Consider the following 21284-nt stretch of genomic DNA (forward strand, 5'->3'; position numbering starts at 1 on the left):
ATGCATTCCAAAGATGTGGACAATAACAAATGAATGAAATTCACTATGAGAGAGAGATGAGAAAGGGCAGAGAAAAAAAACTAGAGGCGGGAACAAAGGGAGATACAGGATACAAGTTGCTCACAGGGTATGGAAAATGTGAATGACATCCAAATTAAAAAAAGTGAAAAAAGAAAAAGAGTTTGTGGTAGTGTTACCATGTAACATCACCACAAATAAAGCACCTTTCAATCTCACACGAGCCGTCTGTGTGCAACAAAATGAATCAGAAAACATACAAAAGCAAAGAGTTGAAAATGGGTTAGTGAGTCACATAACCAAACTAGCGCTGTGAACAGACAGGATCTGTATTTTTTTGTATGGAACCATGTATGAATCTGGAAATAAATGTACATTTCAACAGTCATTTGATTTTGAGAACTGAAAGACAGTAGCACTTTTACAAAAGAGATGAGTAATAAAGATGTGATATCACTAGACGGCTTTTATCGACATTACACTGTCCAGGAAGTACACCAGTCGTGTCATGTCAAGAACTGACAAAAGACCGAAGTTAGTATCATCGAACACTGATAGAATGTAGGCTGTATTTCCTGTGTTTATTCTTCTGACTGGAACAGAGTCTGATGACCAACTGGAAATGTTCATACAGGACCTTAGCCTAGCATTCAGAGCGCAGCTTTAAAAAAAAACAACGCAACAGGAGAATTATCAAGGTAGTCTATTTTGTTTGAGGAAAATGTTTCTACTGAGAAAACCATTAGGGTAGACAGCATTAAGGGAGTGCGCATCTAATTTCTCTAGGAACAATTATTTTTCTATTTTTAAGCAATGAAAGCTTGGATGCACACAGCTGGCGTGGTATCTGTATTGTCACTAAGGCTCTGCCAAACAGGCCACGAGCATTGCTGTAAATATGTTTTGGAAACAGAGTTTGCATGTTGCTGGACAGTTGTCATGGAGATGGTGTGGCCATAGAGGCTCCAGTCCTTACCGCCACATCCTGCACAGTTCGGGGCTGGGCCTGACAGAGCATGCTCAGTAGCAGCAGAATCAGCTCCTCAATGTACTGTAGAGCCTCCTCCTGAGACGACAGCTTTGGATGTACCTGGCTTAGCACCTGTTCAAAAATATGAATCACACCACACACACACCAAATGAACACTGTTTCTGTATTACAATGTTAATACAGAGATGGGTGATAAATAATAGCGCAATAAGGGTACTGCAGAAGTAAATGGTAACTCACCAGAGTGAGTGTGAGAGTTGTAAGGACCTGTTTTGGCATTCTTGTAGTAATAACATTATCATAATTAAGCCAGTTATTCGTTAAATGTTTTCCCTAATGTTATTTAATTAAGTTAAATAACTTAATGAATTCACCTATGCTTTAACTCAACGGGCAGGTCACTCCAAACCTTTGCAACCAGTTGCACACACTTTTTTAGCACAACATGCTAAAAAAAATTTGCTTTTTTAGAGTGAGACATAATTGTAGACATGAAAAAAAAACAATGGTGGCTTCACTTTTTTAATACAATGCTTAGTAGCTCATAAGCAGGAGTGTCTTGCATGATCTTATATATAATGGTATAGGGTTGGGCGGTATAAGGGTAACAGTATACTGCTGTATTTAAAATTGTGGATAAAAATCTCAAAATGAGGGCAGTATTTATGACGTGTGTGTGGTGTTTCAAATTTCTGTTCTGTGTCCAAGTACACATTTATGTGGCACAGGGTGGGGGCACTCACTGGGTGGGTGATGTCACACACTAAAAAGTGTCTGTGTGCACTGAACTGCACAGCGCCGAAAACCCTTCACATGACCCACACTCACAATATAAATGTATAGTAAACATTTGAGATATTAAAAAAAATAATGTGGATACTGCCCACCACTATACGCATTTGCTTATGATGGGTCTATTTTGCTTCATACAATTTTCCAAATCTTCTCCCCTGAAAGACAACTGGTCAGTGTGCATGTCGGTACAAAAGTATAATAAACAACAAAGCACCAGTCTGACAAAAGGCAGAAGTGCGAGTTGCGAGACTCTGAAACTATGCAAAAGTCAGAACTAGGGTGATGTAATATTGTGTAGTGAGTCAAGTGACACTCCAGTTTGTATGTTTACGGCATAATGAAATTTCACATCTTTAACAGCTTATGTTTTTCCAGGTTGGAAAAGGTCTTGTGATTCAGTCCGGCCTGCTTTGGATATCTGCGTTGAAATCACTGAACTTGTTTCTTCCCTGCTGCAATGCTGCCCTCTGCTCAGTCTTCGTTACGCAAAGTAAAGCTTCATGCAGCGTCTTACCACCACCCCCACCTTCTTCTTTCTCTCGCCTAGCCAAGGCCTCCTGTCACAGCATGACTAAGCAAGCTCCTAGTGTCTATTTATCCTTCTCTCTTTTCACCATATCACTCTTTCTCTGCTCACCTTGCCTTCACTTCAGACAATGCAAAATAAAAGATGGAGTGAGAGGGTGAAAGAGAAGAACTTTTTCAGGTTTGAACCAAACATGGGCATGGGAACGCTAGGCCATAAATCAACGTCAATTTTTATTGCAATAGTTATCCTTGATAACCACAATATTAAATGCCAAGAACAAGAGAGTCTTTTTTAAACATGTAATACACAAAAACAGCCAATCAGAACGCATAATTCTGAAATTTGTAAGAGATAATAAACTTTAGAGTATGTCATGGAAATGACATACAACTGATGACACCACATACGCACCGTTACCTTGAAGGGCTTACCAACATGGTGGAAAAACCACAAACAAGTCAACAGTCCACTTCATATGCCAATTACAGCAAGTACCCGAAAATGTACCTGCACCAGCCCTAGTACATTAACCTCAAAAGAACTGCGAGATCTGGGTATATGCTTCTGTTATTACAGCTGAGGATTTAGTTGTCATAAAAGGAGACGTTTCAACATCAGCTGCCTAAGGACACCAGCCTGGGAGACACGTCACATGCTCTTAAAGTTCAAACCAAAATATCAGTGCAACCCAATTGCTCTGTCTTACAGTAAGAAATAGAGCCTGATGAACACATCTGTTTCAAAGAATTTGGCCACATTTTAGCAGAACTGTCAAAGTTAACATTTTATGAAAGTGTCAATACAATTATTGACAGCTGTATATTTAACTCTTTGAAAATGTCATGGTAGGACCACGTTGTTCAATTCAGCTTTTAAAAATATACTTTCAGGACCTTTGGCAGATTACTTTGGACAGTCACCACAATGGATAAATCAATGAGTAGCAAACTAACAAAATATAAATATACAGAAACTTCCAGAGCCTCCACTGTAATGACAACATATAACCTGTAAGAAGTAGAGCATAAACAGAGCAGGTTATTGACTGAATTTTATACATATAAAATACAAAATGAATGAACGAATGAATGAAATACATATGTATCATGCTGTTTAAAAAAATGTTATAATGCAAATTAATAATTTTACCAAGTTTGGACAAAATTTCCTCCCATAATTCACTCTAGTAACATATTTGAAATTTACTCATTCATTATCTGTAAGCGCTTATCCAGTTCAGGGTCACAGTGGGTCCAGAGCCTACCTGGAATCATTGGGCGCAAGGCGGGAATACACCCTGGAGGGGGCGCCAGTCCTTCACAGGGCAACACACACACACAGATACACATTCACTCACACACTCACACCTACGGACACTTTTGAGTCACCAATCCACCTACCAACGTGTGTTTTTGGACTGCGGGAGGAAACCCACGCAGACACAGGGAGAACACACCACACTCCTCACAGACAGTCACCCGGAGGAAACCCACGCAGACACAGGGAGAACACACCGCACTCCTCACAGACAGTCACCTGGAGGAAACCAACGCAGACACAGGGAGAACACACCACACTCCTCACAGACAACCCACAACCTCCAGGCCCCTGGAGCTGTGTGATTGCGACACTACCTGCTGCGCCACCGTCCCACCCGCATATTTGAAGTTGTAATCAGCAAATTCAACACTGCATTGCTACCTTTGAATTTAGAAAGTAAATTACATTTTATTTTGCTTTAAATCACTGTCTTCTCTTGAACATTACACATTTAACTACCTCGGAAAAATAAAACATTAATACTTTAACTTTATTTGTGATTATGTTTTTTAAAATCAATAGACACTACTACTATAAAGAATTAAACTCATTCTTTTATTTCCATTTAAACATCCATTATAAAAGTTTCGGTCTTAAGAAGGGACAATGCGATTAAAAGTGATTATCAGTTCATTTTAATTGGTCAACTGCACTTGACCAACACACTCATATGTGTGTGTGTGTGTGGTTTTATTTTCTCTCTTCATTGACAATTTATAAGTCTTATAAATCATCAAAATAAAAGATATACTAAATATATCTTGATACTAAAAGATATACAGAATACTAAACTACACACAACGTTAACCAAACACATCAGACAATGACAACAGGCACTTGCTCTCGATGTTTAAACCCAACTCTCAGTAGATGGTTCCCAGAAGGCCATGTTACTGTCAGCCGCTGTCTAAATTTACCAGCATAGCTGTCAGTCTCTCGATGAAAAGAAATCCCGCTTAGTTGGCCATTGGGTAATTGCTGCTTGGAAACCCCCCAACAATCAGCTGACAGAAAGCTCTTAAATCAAATGTTATTTCATAGGTGAGGCCACGTAATTACATTTAACAAGTGGAATGAAGTAAGGCCGTATAACAAATAGCGTACAGACACGGTGATTCTGCCTTATACACAAGGCGTCAAGACTCTTCAGCAGAGATATCATCAAATGAGCACCGTGATCAAAACTATTACCACTGTGTTAATATTCTAACAAATCATAGGCTTCCCCTAAACCCTCATTATAATATGACCCAGCTATACTGTAATGGGTTACTTTTTCTGAGCATCAACTTCACCATTTGATATGTTCATAGCAATCAAGAATTTAAAGATTAATTTAACAGTAAAGGGTTAAAACAAAGAGTAAAATCAGTGTAAAAAGAGGAATAAAGTCATTCTGAGCAGTTAGAGAGAAAAAAGTAGGTTGATCTTTATCACAGCAGTGATGAAAACAAGGCGTTTTTATGGCATATATGTATTTATATTAATAAATCATAGTCTAAAACCAGAAATAAATTAATTGTAAATCTATTTTGGAAATTAGGAAGCATACTTTCAGAGGTATTGAAATTTTGGATGTCTGCTTCCCATCAAAACCACTGTATAGAACTGAAATCTGATAGTTCCCCTAGAACAGTGCAGTGCATTTTGAAGAAAATTGTTAAAAATCAATGCAACATTGGCTTATGTCATAGCTGTCTATATATTGTATATCTGTGTTACACAAATACAGTGTTGGGGTCTTAGTGCAGCACAGTGCGGCAAACAAACAAAACCCATCTTGCTGGATGTAGGGCAGTGTTAAGACATTAGGGTACTGATCCGTTTCATTGATATTATCTACCATCGATTACAAAAATGCAGAGCCAGAAACTGCAGTTATTCCTTGCTTTTAAATACGTCTACTCCATGTTTAAAAACTGTCCCATTTCAGGGCATTAAATACACTGTCTCTCGTGGCAGAGGTGTCAGTCTCACTAACCGCTGTAAGTAGGCGTGGTAGCAAGGCGCTGGGTTTGTGCATGCTAGGCTAACCCAAAACTATGCGAGGCATTCCGTTCTCAGGAACCGCAGCCAGCGCTGTCCTGCATGCAGCCACATGCTAACACAACACAGCTCCAAGGGCACATGAGGCAGCTAGCTTAGCATGACAATGCTCTAATGCAGGTTTAGCAGGCTACACCTATTGAAATCACCAACAATGAGGGAAACGAGAGTAGTGTAGGTTAGTAGGACAAGTGCCAGCCTGGCACACCGTGAGAACGTCTGGAGTGACTCTCAGACAATAATGAAGAAGTGCTTATGTAGATTTGTTGTCATTTATTAAGGGATCACTGACACTGCACTGTTAATAGGGTTAAGCCAAAAAAAAGCATCTTACTCTTAAACAGAATCAATGACCTTCTGCGTTTTGTGTTAACAAGCCTTTCACTCATCACATGAGAAAGTAGTTAGTGAATTACTAAGCAGATTCTGGCAGTGTTCACAATGCCACAGAAGTCTCAAGCATTTGAATTAATTTTTAAAAGCAAACAAGGCTGAAAGCCTGCTGTGGCTGTGTCGCATAGCAGGAGTAAAGGGAGGCCTGCCAGGCTGGTGTTGCAACCCTGACAGCACGGTGCTTTTCAGAGCATGTGGGCTTTGTCCAACTCACCACGCCAGCACATTCCCAGCCAGTGGAGCAGTGTTTGAACCATGCAAGTCAATGCCAAAATTGACAGGCGAAGTGAGGGTGTGTTTCCACATTTTGCTCGTCTGGAGCATGGCGGGGGATCAAAAACGGGCATCTCGTGCTGGGATCTTGTCTGAAGTTTCCCATAAAGCACGTGCTGAGGTCGCCAAGGCATTTTTACAAAGTAGGATTTCCCAGTTAAACAAAACAGAACTACACTTTTAATGAGGCAGGTGTTTGTTAAGTATTCACTACATCCAAGAAACCCTCCAAAAGGCATTTTATTACAATGTATCGCAATAAAATTGTCGTATTCCTTGCTATGCTTCATAATCTCCCATGCTAAACAAACCCAATATGTTTGATCAAAGTAAAGCACTTGGTCAAGCCACCAACAAAATCACAGTTTAATCAACACTTGATCTATTGAAAAATCTTATGTGATAAATAAAAAAATGACGTGTATAAAGGACGGCTCAGTGGTGGAACGGGCGGTGCCGCTGTCACACAGCTCCAGGGTCCTAGGGTTGTGGATTTGAGCCATGCGCCAGGTGACTGTCTGTAAGTTTTGTGTGTTCCTGTTTCCTCCCAAGGTCCAAAAACACGTGTATGTCAACTGGCTACTCCAAAGTGTCCATACGTGTGAGTGAATGTGTGTCACCCGCCCTCCAGGGTGTGTTCCCGCCTTGCACCCTGTGATTCCGGATAGGCTCAGGAGCCACCACTATTTCCCTGAACTGGATATGCAGTTACTTACTTAATTAATGAATGAATAAAAGAAATTATTCTCTCGGGCAGTACGGTGGTGCAGCAGGTAGGTGTCGCAGTCACACAGCTCCAGGGACCTGGAGGTTGTGGGCTCGATTCCCCCTCTGGGTGACTGTCTGTGAGGAATGTGCTGTGTTCTCCCCGTGTCTGCGTGGGTTTCCTCCGGGTGACTGTCTGTGAGGAGTGTGGTGTGTTCTCCCTGTGTCTGCGTGGGTTTCCTCCAGGTGACTGTCTGTGAGGAATGTGGTGTGTTCTCCCTGTGTCTGCGTAGGTTTCCTCCGGGTGACTGTCTGTGAGGAGTGTGGTGTGTTCTCCCTGTGTCTGTGTGGGTTTCCTCCGGGTGACTGTCTGTGAGGAGTGTGGTGTGTTCTCACTGTGTGTGCGTGGGTTTCCTCCGGGTGACTGTCTGTGAGGAATGTGGTGTGTTCTCCCTGTGTCTGCGTGGGTTTCCTCCGGATGCCCCGGTTTCCTCCCACAGTCCAAAAACACGCGTTGGTAGGTGGACTGGCAACTCAAAAGTGTCTGTAGGTGTGAGTGTGTGAGTGAATGTGTGTGTGTGTGTTGCCCTGTGAAGGACTGGTGCCCCCTCCAGGGTGTATTCCTGCCTTGTGCCCAATGATTCCAGGTAGGCTCTGGACCCACCTCGGCCCTGAACTGGATAAGGGTTACAGATAATGGATGAGTGGATGGAAATTATTCTCTCAAGATGTCCGTGCAAAACAAGTGCCAAGAGACTAGAGTACAGATGCTAATTTAATTAACACACAAAGCATATGATGACTTAAAATGCGTGGACCTGTGAAATACTTGAGTTTGAAAGTCTTAGGTAAAGGTTATATAAACCCGTGGCCTCGACTGTCTATACCTGGGCTTTTATAGACTCAAGACATCTTCAGACTGAAACATTTTTTAGAAACTGAAAAAGGTCAAAGACATGTGTTGATAAGCTTCACATTTCTACAGGACAATGCTCACTTTGGTGAGAAATCTTTAATCAAATAACCCCCTGATCCAAGCCAGAGCTCTCCAGACATTCAACTGCAGCAGACATACACTGGGAATACACTGTTAAAAATGAAAGTGAAAAACACCACATGCAAGATGTGAAACTTTCTTCCACTTCACCACCATCTGTTTTTACCCCCTTTCCTTCTACCCTTTCCCGTTATGCGTTTCTGATCTCAATAAACAAACCAGATGATGGTGAAGACGGCTTAAACCCCATGCCCACCACTTCATTTCTGGCATTCCTGTGGGCCACCATGGCACCTCGGTAGCTGCAGGACTGGACAATAATGTAGAACAGGAGCCTGTATGGGTCTCATATCATACTCTACTACAAAATCACCATGCCTTTAATCTGAAATGACTGTTTCAAAATGACAGCTTAGCATGGTTTGAAGTGTTTAAAAATTCTCTTCTCTCTGAGCTATAGGAGACCTACTTGTGGGGAAAAATAACACTTTTGTGCACATCAATTTTTTATATTGTTCAGCAGTACACCATTAATTACCAAAATTTTTAATCAATGCTTTAATTAAAAAAAGAAATCCCAATAAATATGTGGTATATGAATAGTTGGGTTTATCATTCAAGCTGGGGCACATTTTTATTGTATGCATTAGGGCGAAATAAGCTAAACAGCTAGAAATGTGGTGTTTACAAGCCCTTTTTAAAGCACAAAAATGATGCACTGTACTGAATACAAACACCTCTAAGTTAAAAGACTGACCACTATTTTGTCCAGGTTCTACAGCAGGAATTTTGATGCACAGCACTGTGAGGACATCCCATAGATGAGCACAAATATATAGGTATTTTTATAAAATTATATAGTATACATTTTATAAAATATTGTTGGGAAGATGATTAATTAAACAACTACAGAACTATCATCTGGAATACAGACACCGTGCATGCTGAGAGTACACACAAACAAAGGCTTTGTACAATAAATGTCAACTGAATGTAGCAATAGCGGTCAACAATCAATACACTGATAAGTGGCTGATGAAACTAATGCAGATGAGTTAGTGGAAAAGTACTATTCAAAACTGCCACACACACACACACACACACACACCCCTATGGATTCGTGTTTATAAAGGTGGAGTTACTTTAGCAGCACACTGCGGCTGAAAGCGTGATCTTAAGCCTTCTCAGAATCACACCCTGCTTTCAGCTGTTACAGCAGCGCTCTGCACTCACATCTGTGAGAAGGGCCATGGCTTCAGAGCACAGTCTGGTTTAGCAGCATCTTGCCTGATGGGGAGAGCCCAGCCTAGACCACATGCCAGCATTATGGCCTCTCACAGCGAAACCACAAACAGCCCCTGAGACTGCAGAAACAACAGGGCAGAGAAAGCCCTCCAAACACACAGGACAAAGCGACGCCCAACTTGACTGCCTCGGTTTAAATGTTTCAGTTCTTAGACCAGCCGTGCAGTGGAGTCTTTCCAGCCTGGAGTCTCTAGCTGGCCACAGAAAGGAGCCTCCAGGTCTCAAACCTATGCAATTAATATTCTACTCACCATTATTCGATTAATCAGCTAACGTAGCCTTTCAGTCTTCGGCTCTTCCCATCCATCCATCCATTATCCACCGCTTATCCGGATCCGGGTCGCGGGGGAAGCAGTCGGAGCAAAGAAACCCAGACCTCCCTCTCCCCAGCCACCGACGCCAGCTCCTCCGGGGGTATACCGAGGCGTTCCCAGGCCAGTCGAGACATATAGTCTCTCCAGCGTGTTCTTGGTCTGCCCCGGGGCCTCCTCCCCGTTGGACATGCCCGGAACACCTCTCCAGGAAGGCGTCCAGGAGGCATCCGAACCAGATGCCCGAACCATCTCAACTGGCTCCTCTCGACGTGGAGGAGCAGCGGCTCCACTCCGAGTCTCTCCCGGATGTCCGAGCTCCTAACCCTGTCTCTAAGGGAGAGTCCAGACATCCTGCGGAGAAAACTCATTTCAGCCGCTTGTACCCGCGATCTCGTTCTTTCGGTCACTACCCAAAGCTCGTGACCATAGGTGAGGGTTGGGACGTAGATTGACCGGTAAATCGAGAGCTTTGCTTTTCTGCTCAGCTCTTTCTTCACCACAACGGACCGGTACAGAGCCCGCATTACTGCTGACGCTGCACCGATCCGCCTGTCAATCTCACGCTCCATCTTTCCCTCACTCGTGAACAAGACCCCGAGGTATTTAAACTCCTCCACTTGAGGCAGGATCTCACTTCCAACCTGGAGAGAGCACTCCACCCTTTTCCGACTGAGTACCATGGACTCGGACTTGGAGGTACTGATCCTCATCCCTACCGCTTCACACTCGGCTGCAAACTGGTCCAGCAAGAGCTGGAGGTCCCGGCTCGATGAAGCCAACAAGACCACATCATCTGCAAAAAGCAGACATGGGATCCTGAGACCACCAAACCGGACACCCTCCGCCACTTGGCTACGCCGAGAAATTCTGTCCATAAAAATTGTGAACAGAACCGGTGACAACGGGCAGCCCTGACGGAGTCCAACTCCGACTGGAAACCAGTCGGACTTACTGCCAGCCATACGAACCAGACTCCTGCTCTGTTTGTACAGGGACTGGATAGCTCGTAACAAAGAGCCCAGTACCCCATACTCCCTGAGCACCCCCCACAGAATACCCCGAGGGACACGGTCGAATGCCTTCTCCAGATCCACAAAACACATGTAGACTGGTTGAGCAAACTCCCATGCACCCTCCAGGATCCTAGCGAGGGTAAAGAGCTGGTCCTGTGTTCCACGACCGGGGCGGAATCCGCATTGTTCCTCCTGGATCCGAGGTTCAACTATCGGTCGGACTCTCTTCTCCAGTACCCCCGCATAGACCTTACCGGGGAGGCTGAGGAGTGTGATCCCCCTATAGTTGGAACACACCCTCCGATCCCCCTTTTTAAAAAGGGGAACCACCACCCCAGTCTGCCAGTCCAGAGGCACTGCCCCCGATGTCCACGCGATGTTGCAAAGACGTGTCAACCAGGACAGCCCCACAACATCCAGAGCCTTGAGGAACCCGGGGTGAACCTCATCCACCCCCGGGGCCCTACCACCAAGGAGTTTCCCTACCACCTTGGCCACTTCAGCCCCAGTGATAGACGAGCCCCCCCCGGGGTCCCCAAGCTCTGCTTCCTCTGCGGAAGACGTGCCGGTGGGATTGAGAAGATCCTCGAAGTATTCCTTCCACCGTCTGGTGACGTCCCCAGTCGAGGTCAACAGTTCCCCACCCCCACCATATACAGTGTTGGTGGAAAACTGCTTTCCCCTCCTGAGTCGCCTGACGGTTTGCCAGAAACTTCTCGGAGCCGACCGAAAGTCGTTTTCCATGTTCTCACCGAACTCCTCCCACACCCGAGTTTTTGCCTCAGCGACTGCCGAGGCTGCGAGCCGCTTGGCTCCTCGGTATCTGTCGGCACTCTTCCCCTTTACTTTAATGTAAACACCATGATAGTTTTATAAGTAATTTCTCCTTCTTTTAGTAAAACGATAAACACCATATCACACCCTGAGCATCCTGCAGAATGTCAGAATGAATGGCATTCAAAAAAACAATACAAATACTGTTGATTTAACATAAATTTAAAAGAGTGATCGTGTATAACCGCTTGCAGTGCCCATGAAAATTCAGAGAACTGATGTAAGACGTTTGCTGCCTACACAGACTCATATGAACAGGAATCAGAAAAAAGAGAAGTATGAGAATAAGAAAATGAAAGGAACACTAGGTACGACGATGCGTTTTTTTTTTTTTTTGCTCATGGGCCTCTCCCTAGTGTAATTTATTTTTAGAGCACTGTGCTAAAATAAGCGGAGAGTGTGTGGTTTTCAATTCCGAAACTTTCATAGTGCAGTTTCTGCAGTGCTGAGCCAGAGTAGCAATGACAAAAAGCCCTATTCCCATGTTACACGTCAGCGAACAATTTACATTGTAATTACATTTAGAAAACAGGCAAAGCTATACCCTATTGTTTTCCAACTTCATCACTGCTCAAGCTGGCACCAAAAGGCCACGTTTTAGTCTTCTGTCAAAGCCAATTCATATTTTAAATAGCAATACCATTCGCCAAGATTGTTTACAGGAGTCTAGGGTTAATATGTAATTTATGGCAAAACTACTTAGCTGTTTGTCACACCTATAATTGTCACCAACGTCAAGGGAACCACTAAGTAAATCACCACAACGGCTGGTATGCAGAGACCAAAGACTGGGACGATGGTTTGCATGCTGTAGGATGTGACAAAACCATATACAGCATTAATGTGAGCCATCCCAAAATACAGTAAATTTAAAAAACCATCTCGGATTATCATGCTGTAAACTCTTTGAATACGATGAAGCAGTTACGGAATATGATAGGAGTGAAAAAGTGTCACTGCATTTAATATAATTACTGTATTCAGGAGTTGGAAAAGATTAGCGCCCCATCTTTTTCAAACGCCAAATCAGAGGAGAGTGACTAGACAGGGACGTACGTACGAACTAAATAAAAGAAAACAGTTCGTGTTTAACTGAAAACTAGCTGCTATCAATCCTGGCCCAGCAGTTGCTATGGATTCAAAGTGACAGAAGATGGAGGAGAAAGAGTCTGAGTTTTTGGCCAAGAAACATTCTGTGAGTGTGAGCCTGTCCTCCTCCACAGTGGACCACAAGCTGCAGTCACACAAAAGATAACACCGCGATGTCCCACAGTGAAGCTCCCGCTGCCTCACAAAACCCATAAACCGCCTTCCATTATTGTCATTAGGTGTCTATCAAAACCGATACGGTTCATAGGCTTCAACTTTACGTGTTGTTTCTGCATTCGTGATGCCATCATGTGAACATTGGAGAATCCCAAAAGCTGAAATTGTTTTTTTTTATCTCTATATGTCAATAAGAACATTGACATAATGTTAAAACTGGAAATACATCTACTTGGTTTAGCATTAGAGCATAGACTAATCCTTTAATCCATTATCTGGGTTTTCATTTCTGGGTTTTTTAGTCAAATATAAGACACATGATTTCAACAGGCCCAGCTTGACTTTCCCTCATTTCAATACGGTACAAGAGACTAGAACGAGACAAGGAGGAACGTTGAGGAATATTTCATGCACTTCCTGCTCAGAAATGGCATAATACTAGGAGATTTAGACTGGCTTGGTGTTTACTATCCAACTAAGGGGTGTACCACAAAGCAGGTTTTCTCAATTTAGCCAGAAAACGTAAGCCCAAGTCTCACAGACTATCTTCTGCAAAGTGCAGCTGTCTAAAACAATGTGAAAACAGATAAAGCCAAAAACCTGATGTCCTACACTGTACCTGTATTACATCTTCATGAGGGGCTCTTACAAAGTGGGATTGGAGATAGTAGAAACAATCGTTATTCACTTTTAAATGCTCTCCTTATACCTCAGAAATGAACAGGCTTTTTGTGCCTTAATGAGCACATGTAAATAAACCTTGTTCTTATTGGCTGCTCTGTATCAGGCAATAATTAAAAAAAGCTGTCCGGGTTCAAACACTCTTCATAAATTAATCATGAACTAATGGAGATACAATACTGTGGGACGAAATGGTTTAAAAACATTTAACGCAGATGTTACTCAGTCCTAAAATTTGGGATAATTTAAGAATTCAGAATGAGTGTTATTTAAAACATGAGGAACCAGGTTTTAAAACCTAAAAAGGCCACAGGTTCGGAAAAAGAGGGAACTAATAACAGCCAAAGCTGTTCAGCGTAAGTGTTTATGAGATTTGACAGTGGCCCCCAGGGTCTCTCACCTTGTTCAGTGACGGTACCAGTAGTCCCTTCCATTTGGGCGCGTTCTCCTCGCTGAAGAAATCGTACTGGAATTGGGCCGCTTGCATGACTCCGGGCCTCGGTCCGAGCTGCTGCGCTGAAGCCCTCTCTGTCTCCGGTGATCCGTGTGTCACACCACAAGGGCAGAAACGGGGCCATAAACAGCCCCGGGGCCGGGAAAGAGCCTGGGCGAGCGGACCGACAGCAAAATACACCAACTTAGAGCAACCATCGCATCGCTGGAGACCGTTAAACTTAACTGTGGAGACGTTAACTCAAAGTTACTAACGTTCAAGAGGACGTTAAAGCTTCCGAGCGGAGGTCAAAATCAAATACCAGAAATTCACTTTAAGGTCTCTGAGAGCTTCAAAAAAATATCCAAACGCGTTGTTCGAGGCTTTAAAATCAACTAGAGCAAAAACAAATTGTTGTCTGGTCCAGCCTCGGTCCCACTTTTACAGAAGAGGGTGATGCTAGCTCAGCTAAGCTAACAACAATAATAATAAACGGTTCGGCTGGGTATGCTAGGCTAAGCTAAGCAGTGGGTTTTATGCTACAATACGTTTCAGTGAAATGCTGCACCACAGAATTAATTAGAAAGACTTGCTTCTCCTCAAAAGAACGGTTGCTGCCAGGTTAGTACAAAAAGAGGCTCCAGGTCGGCGCACGCTCGTCCATTTCAGTCTGCTGCGGATATATTCAGAGGGTGGCTAACCGTGCATGTATCCGCGGTGTGTTCGCTCAGACGGGGAGAGTTTATTCTCTTAACCGCAGACACAGCCCCGGGGCCGGAGCATGAGCTCGAGGACACGGTTGGAGGTCTGTTTCAGGTTAAAAGCAGCTCGGGTATATTTCGTGTTTATTTGTCAGCTGTTGCAGAAGAAAGCGGAGCCTGTCTCTCTCTCACTCCCGTTAACTGTTAAACAAACTCGGTCAAAACGGAGCGGTTCTCCGCGCCTGGCTCCGTTCACACGGACCGGTTAAGTGCAGGGAAACCTCCAACATTTCAAAACAGACCACGAAACGCTGAACTCGGTGCCTTCTGTCCGCTCCCAGCCTCATAAAACTATACACTCCACTAAACCCCGAGGAGATCCGCGACGCCGAAGAGGTCACAGGCTCAGCCAATAGATGGTCGAAAAAATGAGAGAGAGAGAGAGAGAGTGTGAGAGAGAGAGAGAGAATGAGGGAGGATTGCCGAGAAAGAGAGCGACCCCCTCCCCCAAAGGCAAAGGAGTGTTTGTTTTGAAGCTGTAAACACTTATTTTCAGCAAAAAATAAAATGTGTGATATTTAACAGCACCCACAGATTAACTGGCAGAGAAATGTAGATCCTGAAAATAATTTAAACTGACATGAATATTTCCTTTGAATATCATTGTAAACGTTTTTATTGTTATTGTTCCATATTTTATTTGATGTTATGAATGTAATATATTTGATATTGTATGTATGTTTAATTAGTGTTTATACGGAAATGTATTCACAGTCAAACGGCACATACACTTTCTTCATTCATCATTTCTTTCCAGTGACACACATTATAGGAGCATGGACCCTGCAGTTTTCCTAATGATTTCAGTCAGGATTAATGATTGGTAACTAATAAATAGGGCTACGAGGAACAACCCATGTTTACATGGCTCTGCTGAAAATAAGACAAATAAGACATAGGAAGCCTTTAACAATCGTCTTCAAATGTCTAATCTAGTTTACCAAGTAACATGGTTTTGCTAAGATAGTGACAGAAATCACACTTCTACAGTAGCATTTGTAGAAACTGATATCACAGGTTTTGGTTTGTTTTTTTTTACAGAGCTTTAACGTGTCAGATTTTTGTAAGTAAACATTTCTCAGATAGTGAAGTCAACCCATTGATTTTGAGATATTAAATATATTCTTTAAGAGAACAGGCCAATATCTTGAGAAAAATAAATCATATATACAACGTTACAAATCGTTATTTAGCAAAATTACATAACAATAATCAATAGATATAATAAATCAATACATTGGGAAGCTATCATTTGAAATAATGTAAATATTAATGTCCATATTCAAAATATTAAATTAAATACATTAAAAATGGTCGGCGTACTTCGCAAATATTAAAAAAGAACTGAAGATGTCTAGATAAAGTTTTGATAAAATAAGAAATAATACGGAGATTATTAAATAAAAGGCTGTGTCCCACACTGTACACTGCTGTACTACACTCACTGCACCAACGAAGGAACTTTTAACTGTAGTGCACTTGTTTTGGCGCACTGTGAAGTGCGGTAGTGCGCGGATTAATACGTAACCAAACTACTGCTTAAATAATTGGACAAAAACAGCAGCCAGTGATATTTGCTCCGCTGTCTGTCCTCATACCAGGCAGATAAGCACTAGCGTGTCCGTCAGTCCCTTCATCCGCAGTGAAGCAAATTAATAAATACCAAAGGGAGAGAAACCCGAGAGGCCAGATGCGTAAACAACTCGGAACCTGTCCCTGCCAAAGTGACGTCGCGGTGTTGACGTCATTTGCGCGCCTGGCGGGAAACTGACGCTTGTTTATTGAGTTTCGGAAAAGATACAGGTTAAAAACTACAGAAACAGGCTACCGCGGCGTTGTTTTGCTGAATGTGGGGCACGGTAAATGTATTTTTGTTTAAACGGTGGCTTATACTGTTGATTTAGTCCTAGCAAAAAGCGGGAAAGGAGCTTATTAGTCTGATATTGTGTTGATGCTGCTGCTGCAGAATAACAGACGGCAGTCTTTCTACTGTTCACTGCCCGTTGTTGTACCCCTAACTCATACTGCTGTGTATTGTTGTGTTTCTAAGTTGTTGGTTCTGTTGAGAAGAAACCATGCAGGCTTTTTTGAAAGGATCAACACAAAGTGTTAAACCCCAGAAAGATAAAGCCTCAGCTGGGAGCAGTGGAGAGAAGAGACAGAAACCACTGCCATGGGTGGAGAAATAGTAAGCAAGCTATTCTCTCATTACAAATACATTAAAGTGACGTGTGTACCATCATTGTCCTGTTTTTTTTTTTTCAGTTCTACTTACTATATACGTGCACTTTGAAGGTCTACATGTACAGACTAGTCCATCTGAGGATCTGCATACAAAGTTAGCCCTCATTCACTCTGGTTTTCAAAGCTCAGGACTCCCACGCAGCATGTATGATTTTGCCGGTGGATTACACTTAGTGCTGCATTGACACTGACATGGTGGTCGTGTGTAAACGTGTGTTGCATTGACATGAGTGGGTTAGACACATCAGTTTTGCTGTCACTGCTGGACTGAGAATATAATCCACTAACCAAAAATATTCAGCCAACAGTGATCTGTGACTAGAGGATGTCCAGCACAACACGTGGGCTGACTTTGCAAAAAGCATTCATTTTATATTTATAAGGTGGACGAAACAGGGAGTTGTGTGGAAGGTGAGTGGGCAGGGTTTAAATATTCCAGCAGCACTGCTGTGTCTGATCCTCTTGTACCAGTACAACACAAACTAACACACAACCACTATATGGCGGTCACTGCGGTGCTGAGAGTGATCCAGTAACCTATAATACCTGCTCTCTGGTGGTCCTCTGTGGGCTGATGAAGAACAGGGCGAAATGGGGCTGACGATCACACCCCCTGTGTCTCCATTCTTGTGTCATTTCTAAATAACGGGCACATGTTTTCTTAAAACAGCAGACCCAAGTGTGTGGATGAAGTTGCCTTTCAAGAGGAGGTAGTTGCTGTATTGAAGAAGTCACTAGAGGGCGCTGATGTGAGTGTTTTAACTTATGCTGTTAAATACTTCTCTTATTTTCCAAGGAATTCTAAGTATAGACACTTTTATTATTGTGTGAAGTCATGTATTTTACTGTAGTGCCAAAAATCAGCTGTTTGTCTTCTAAAATATTCACTAATACATAATGTGAATTAGACTCATTATTAAGTAGATTGAATTAAAAAATAATGTTTGTCAGTAATTGTGTACTGTATATATTGTTTATTTTCTTTAATATAGCTCCCTAACCTGCTTTTTTATGGACCTCCTGGAACAGGAAAGACCTCCACTATTCTTGCTGCAGCAAGAGAGCTTTATGGGTAAAAAAAAAAATGACATATTTGTTTTTGTGCTTTAGAAACTACATTTTATACTTCAACGTTCATTTTAAATGTTTACTGATAGTTCCAGAAAACTACCCAATGAATTTGGTGCAGCTATAAACACATAGGGGTGTAGTGTCTTGGATGCAGTTTCAAAACTATTTCCAAATGTAAATAACAGTGGAATAACAGTTCACTTCCTCTGCCGCATGATAGCGTGGTAAGTCTGTGTGGATAATTGTAAATGTAAAGTTAGCACTGACCATCCCCTACTTTGCCTGCAGACCTGAGCTGTACCGGCAGAGAGTGCTGGAGCTGAATGCCTCAGACGAAAGGGGGATTCAGGTGATCAGGGAAAAGGTGAAGAATTTTGCTCAGCTGACAGTGGCTGGTACACGATCAGAGTAAGTTTAGTTTAAACGTCTAAATCAGACTTGGATTTATCACATTCTTAATATTCATTTGCATTTCTGTTTTGTTTTCGTTGTTGTTCCAGTGGGAAGTCATGTCCTCCGTTTAAAATCATCATCTTGGACGAGGCAGACTCCATGACTGGTGCGGCTCAGGCTGCTCTCAGGCGCACCATGGAGAAAGAGTCACGCACTACACGCTTCTGTCTCATTTGCAACTACGTCAGCAGGTCAGGGGACCTTTATGCTCTTCACACTTATTCATTCATTATCTGTAACCCTTATCCAGTTCAGGGTCACGGTGGGTCCAGAGCCTACCTGGAATCATTGGGCGCAAGGCAGGAATACACCCTGGAGGGGGCGCCAGTCCTTCACAGGGCAACACAGACACACACACATTCACCCCTAGGGACAATTTTGTGTGTTTTTGGACTGTGGGAGGAAACCGGAGCACCCGGAGGAAACCCACGCGGACACGGGGAGAACACACCAACTCCTCACAGACAGTCACCCGGAGGAAACCCACGCAGACACAGAGAGAACACACCACACTCCTCACAGACAGTCACCCGGAGGAAACCCACACAGACACAGGGGGAACACACCACACTCCTCACAGACAGTCACCCGGAGGAAACCCACGCAGACACAGGGAGAACACACCACACTCCTCACAGACAGTCACCCAGAGGAAACCCACGCGGACACTGGGAGAACACACCACATTCCTCACAGACAGTCACCTGGAGCGGGAATCGAACCCACAACCTCCAGGCCCCTGGAGCTGTGTGACTGCGACACTAACCTGCTACACCACTACCTGCTACACCACCGTGCCACCTCTTCACACTTATCTCAGGTTTATTCAGAAATATACGTGCGAGATGTGGTCTGCTGTGAGTTCAAGAGGTGATAATGAGTTCTTCATTTTCAGAATTATCGAGCCTTTGACATCCCGGTGTTCGAAGTTCCGCTTTAAACCACTCGCCGACAACGTTCAGCACGACCGTCTTATAGAAATCTGTGAGAAGGAAAGCCTCAAATACAGCAAAGAGGTAAAACATCCCTGGTCAAAAGACCTTGGAATTCAGGCTCACAGTTTGTTTGTGAACTCTCTGTATCAGTCGCACATTCAAATTTAAAGGATATTCTGGACAGTTCTCCTTCCATATTCCGATGTCTGTTCTCTTGCAGGGCATTGAAGCACTGGTGAAAGTCTCAGAGGGTGATCTGCGCAAAGCTATAACACTTCTTCAGAGCGCAGCCAGACTGAGCACAGAGAAAGAGATCACAGAAAGCATCGTCATAGAGATTGGAGGGGTGAGTCTTCGTAATGCCGTTACGGCTGGTTCATTCTGTATCATATCGCTTTGTATCATTTGAAATTGCGAACGCTTTGTTTTTGTAGGTGATTCCTCCTAAAGTGATTGAAAATCTGCTTCAAACATGTTACAAAAGCACATTTGAAAAGCTAGAAGTTGCTGTGAAGGTACGTACTGAAGTGTTATTTACGTGTGTAACTCCTTCACCTGTTAATTCTTAACTGACTAATAACTTTACTCCTCTCTTTTGTGGCCACCCCTCTTAAAGTATATGATAGATGAAGGTTACGCTGGTACACAGATCCTGAATCAGCTCCATGATGTCATCATTGAGGAGAACCTGAACGACAAGCAGAAGTCTGCTATCACTGAGAAGATGGCGGTAGGTAGTGGCGTATAAATGATGGTGTTCAGCCACAGTAGTTGGATGATTAGATATGGATCACAAACACCAGTCTAGCTCTTCTCAAATGTATTAAAGATTTGTTATGCCAGAGAAAGCAGTTCCACTGCTGTTCCTGCTTCCATTGAATACCTACTAATGGTACTACTCAGGTGTTCTTGCCTGCTCTTCATGTTCCAACTTGATTAACGCCTCAAAAACGGTGATGTCCAGATCAGATGTCTGATAAATGTTTTTTACATTTGTTTTTAGGTGGTTGATAAATGCTTGGCAGACGGTGCTGATGAATACTTGCAGCTGTTGAGCCTCTGCTCCGTCATCATGCAGCAGGCCACTCAGAGCAGCTAAGCACACTGGATTATAAAATGGACCGTTTAACATTTTGGATTTTTTTTTTTCCTACTGAAAAAAATGTCATTAAACTTTCTCATCTTTCGTATATTCCCTCAGTGTCAGGAATTTCTGTGAATGTGATATTAGATTAATATTCACATGTACGTTCATTTTGAGAGCAAAAAGATGTCTCTTTATTTGAGAAGACAGGAGAAAGGCTACATACCAAAGACTAAAATGGACCATTCCAGATGATAAAACCCCTGGCACTGCTACCCATTTAACTGCTGCCAGCAGCTCCACACATTTGGTGGAGAACATGAACTGCCAGTTTCTTTATTGGTGAACAGACACCCATGTTGTCTGAATACTTGGAAAAATCAAGGCCAGTTGTGCTCTCTTGGACACCCAAACCACGGATTAATGCAGTATTAGCTTGTATCACTTATGTAGATAATTGGACTTCATTGATTAAGGAAAGTGGCTCAATCTCTCCCTCCAGCCTATGGGCTGTTCTTCAAATTTAGTCATAGGTGTACAGCAGTCACACAGCTCCAGGGGCCTGGAGGTTGTGTGTTAGAGTCCCGCTCCAGGTGACTGTCTGTGAGGAGTGTGGTGTGTTCTCCCTGTGTCTGCGTGGGTTTCCTCCCCACGCAGACTCTTTTCCTATTAATTGGTCCCGAAATAAATTACTTGTATAAAACGATTATCGATTGGTCACCACTTAACTAACTTATTAAGATGGATTTTGGACGTCCATTGATGTTTAATATATGTCCTTGACGGACAGCCCAGTAAACAAGGAACGTCCCTGGACGTTCAA

The 21284-nt window shown here is 43.0% G+C and overlaps 2 protein-coding genes across 3 annotated transcripts in view; one reads left to right on the forward strand and one right to left on the reverse strand.

Annotated features, from left to right (window-relative positions):
• The window catches only part of sos1 (son of sevenless homolog 1 (Drosophila)), a 39172-nt gene extending 24133 nt beyond the window's left edge, over positions 1–15039 (reverse strand). For both annotated transcript variants that reach the window (XM_066647639.1, XM_066647638.1), the window contains exons 1-2: positions 13881–15039; positions 995–1120 (exon numbers count right to left, since the gene is read on the reverse strand). In XM_066647639.1, coding sequence (XP_066503736.1) covers positions 995–1120; positions 13881–13967 — 213 coding nt within the window. In that variant the 5' untranslated portion in view covers positions 13968–15039. The remainder of the gene's footprint in view (positions 1–994; positions 1121–13880) is intronic.
• Positions 15040–16257: 1218 nt separating this feature from the next.
• On the forward strand, positions 16258–20823 carry rfc4 (replication factor C (activator 1) 4). Its single transcript, XM_066648064.1, has 11 exons — positions 16258–16533; positions 16725–16862; positions 17589–17667; positions 17911–17990; positions 18278–18397; positions 18490–18633; positions 19338–19458; positions 19598–19723; positions 19812–19892; positions 19994–20107; positions 20381–20823. Exons 2-11 carry the CDS (start codon positions 16750–16752, stop codon positions 20474–20476), a joined length of 1074 nt encoding a protein of 357 aa, XP_066504161.1. The 5' UTR covers positions 16258–16533; positions 16725–16749; the 3' UTR covers positions 20477–20823.
• Positions 20824–21284: the final 461 nt, after the last annotated feature.

The sequence above is a fragment of the Hoplias malabaricus genome, chromosome 16 (assembly GCF_029633855.1).
Source record: "Hoplias malabaricus isolate fHopMal1 chromosome 16, fHopMal1.hap1, whole genome shotgun sequence".
Taxonomy (NCBI): Eukaryota; Metazoa; Chordata; class Actinopteri; order Characiformes; family Erythrinidae; genus Hoplias; species Hoplias malabaricus.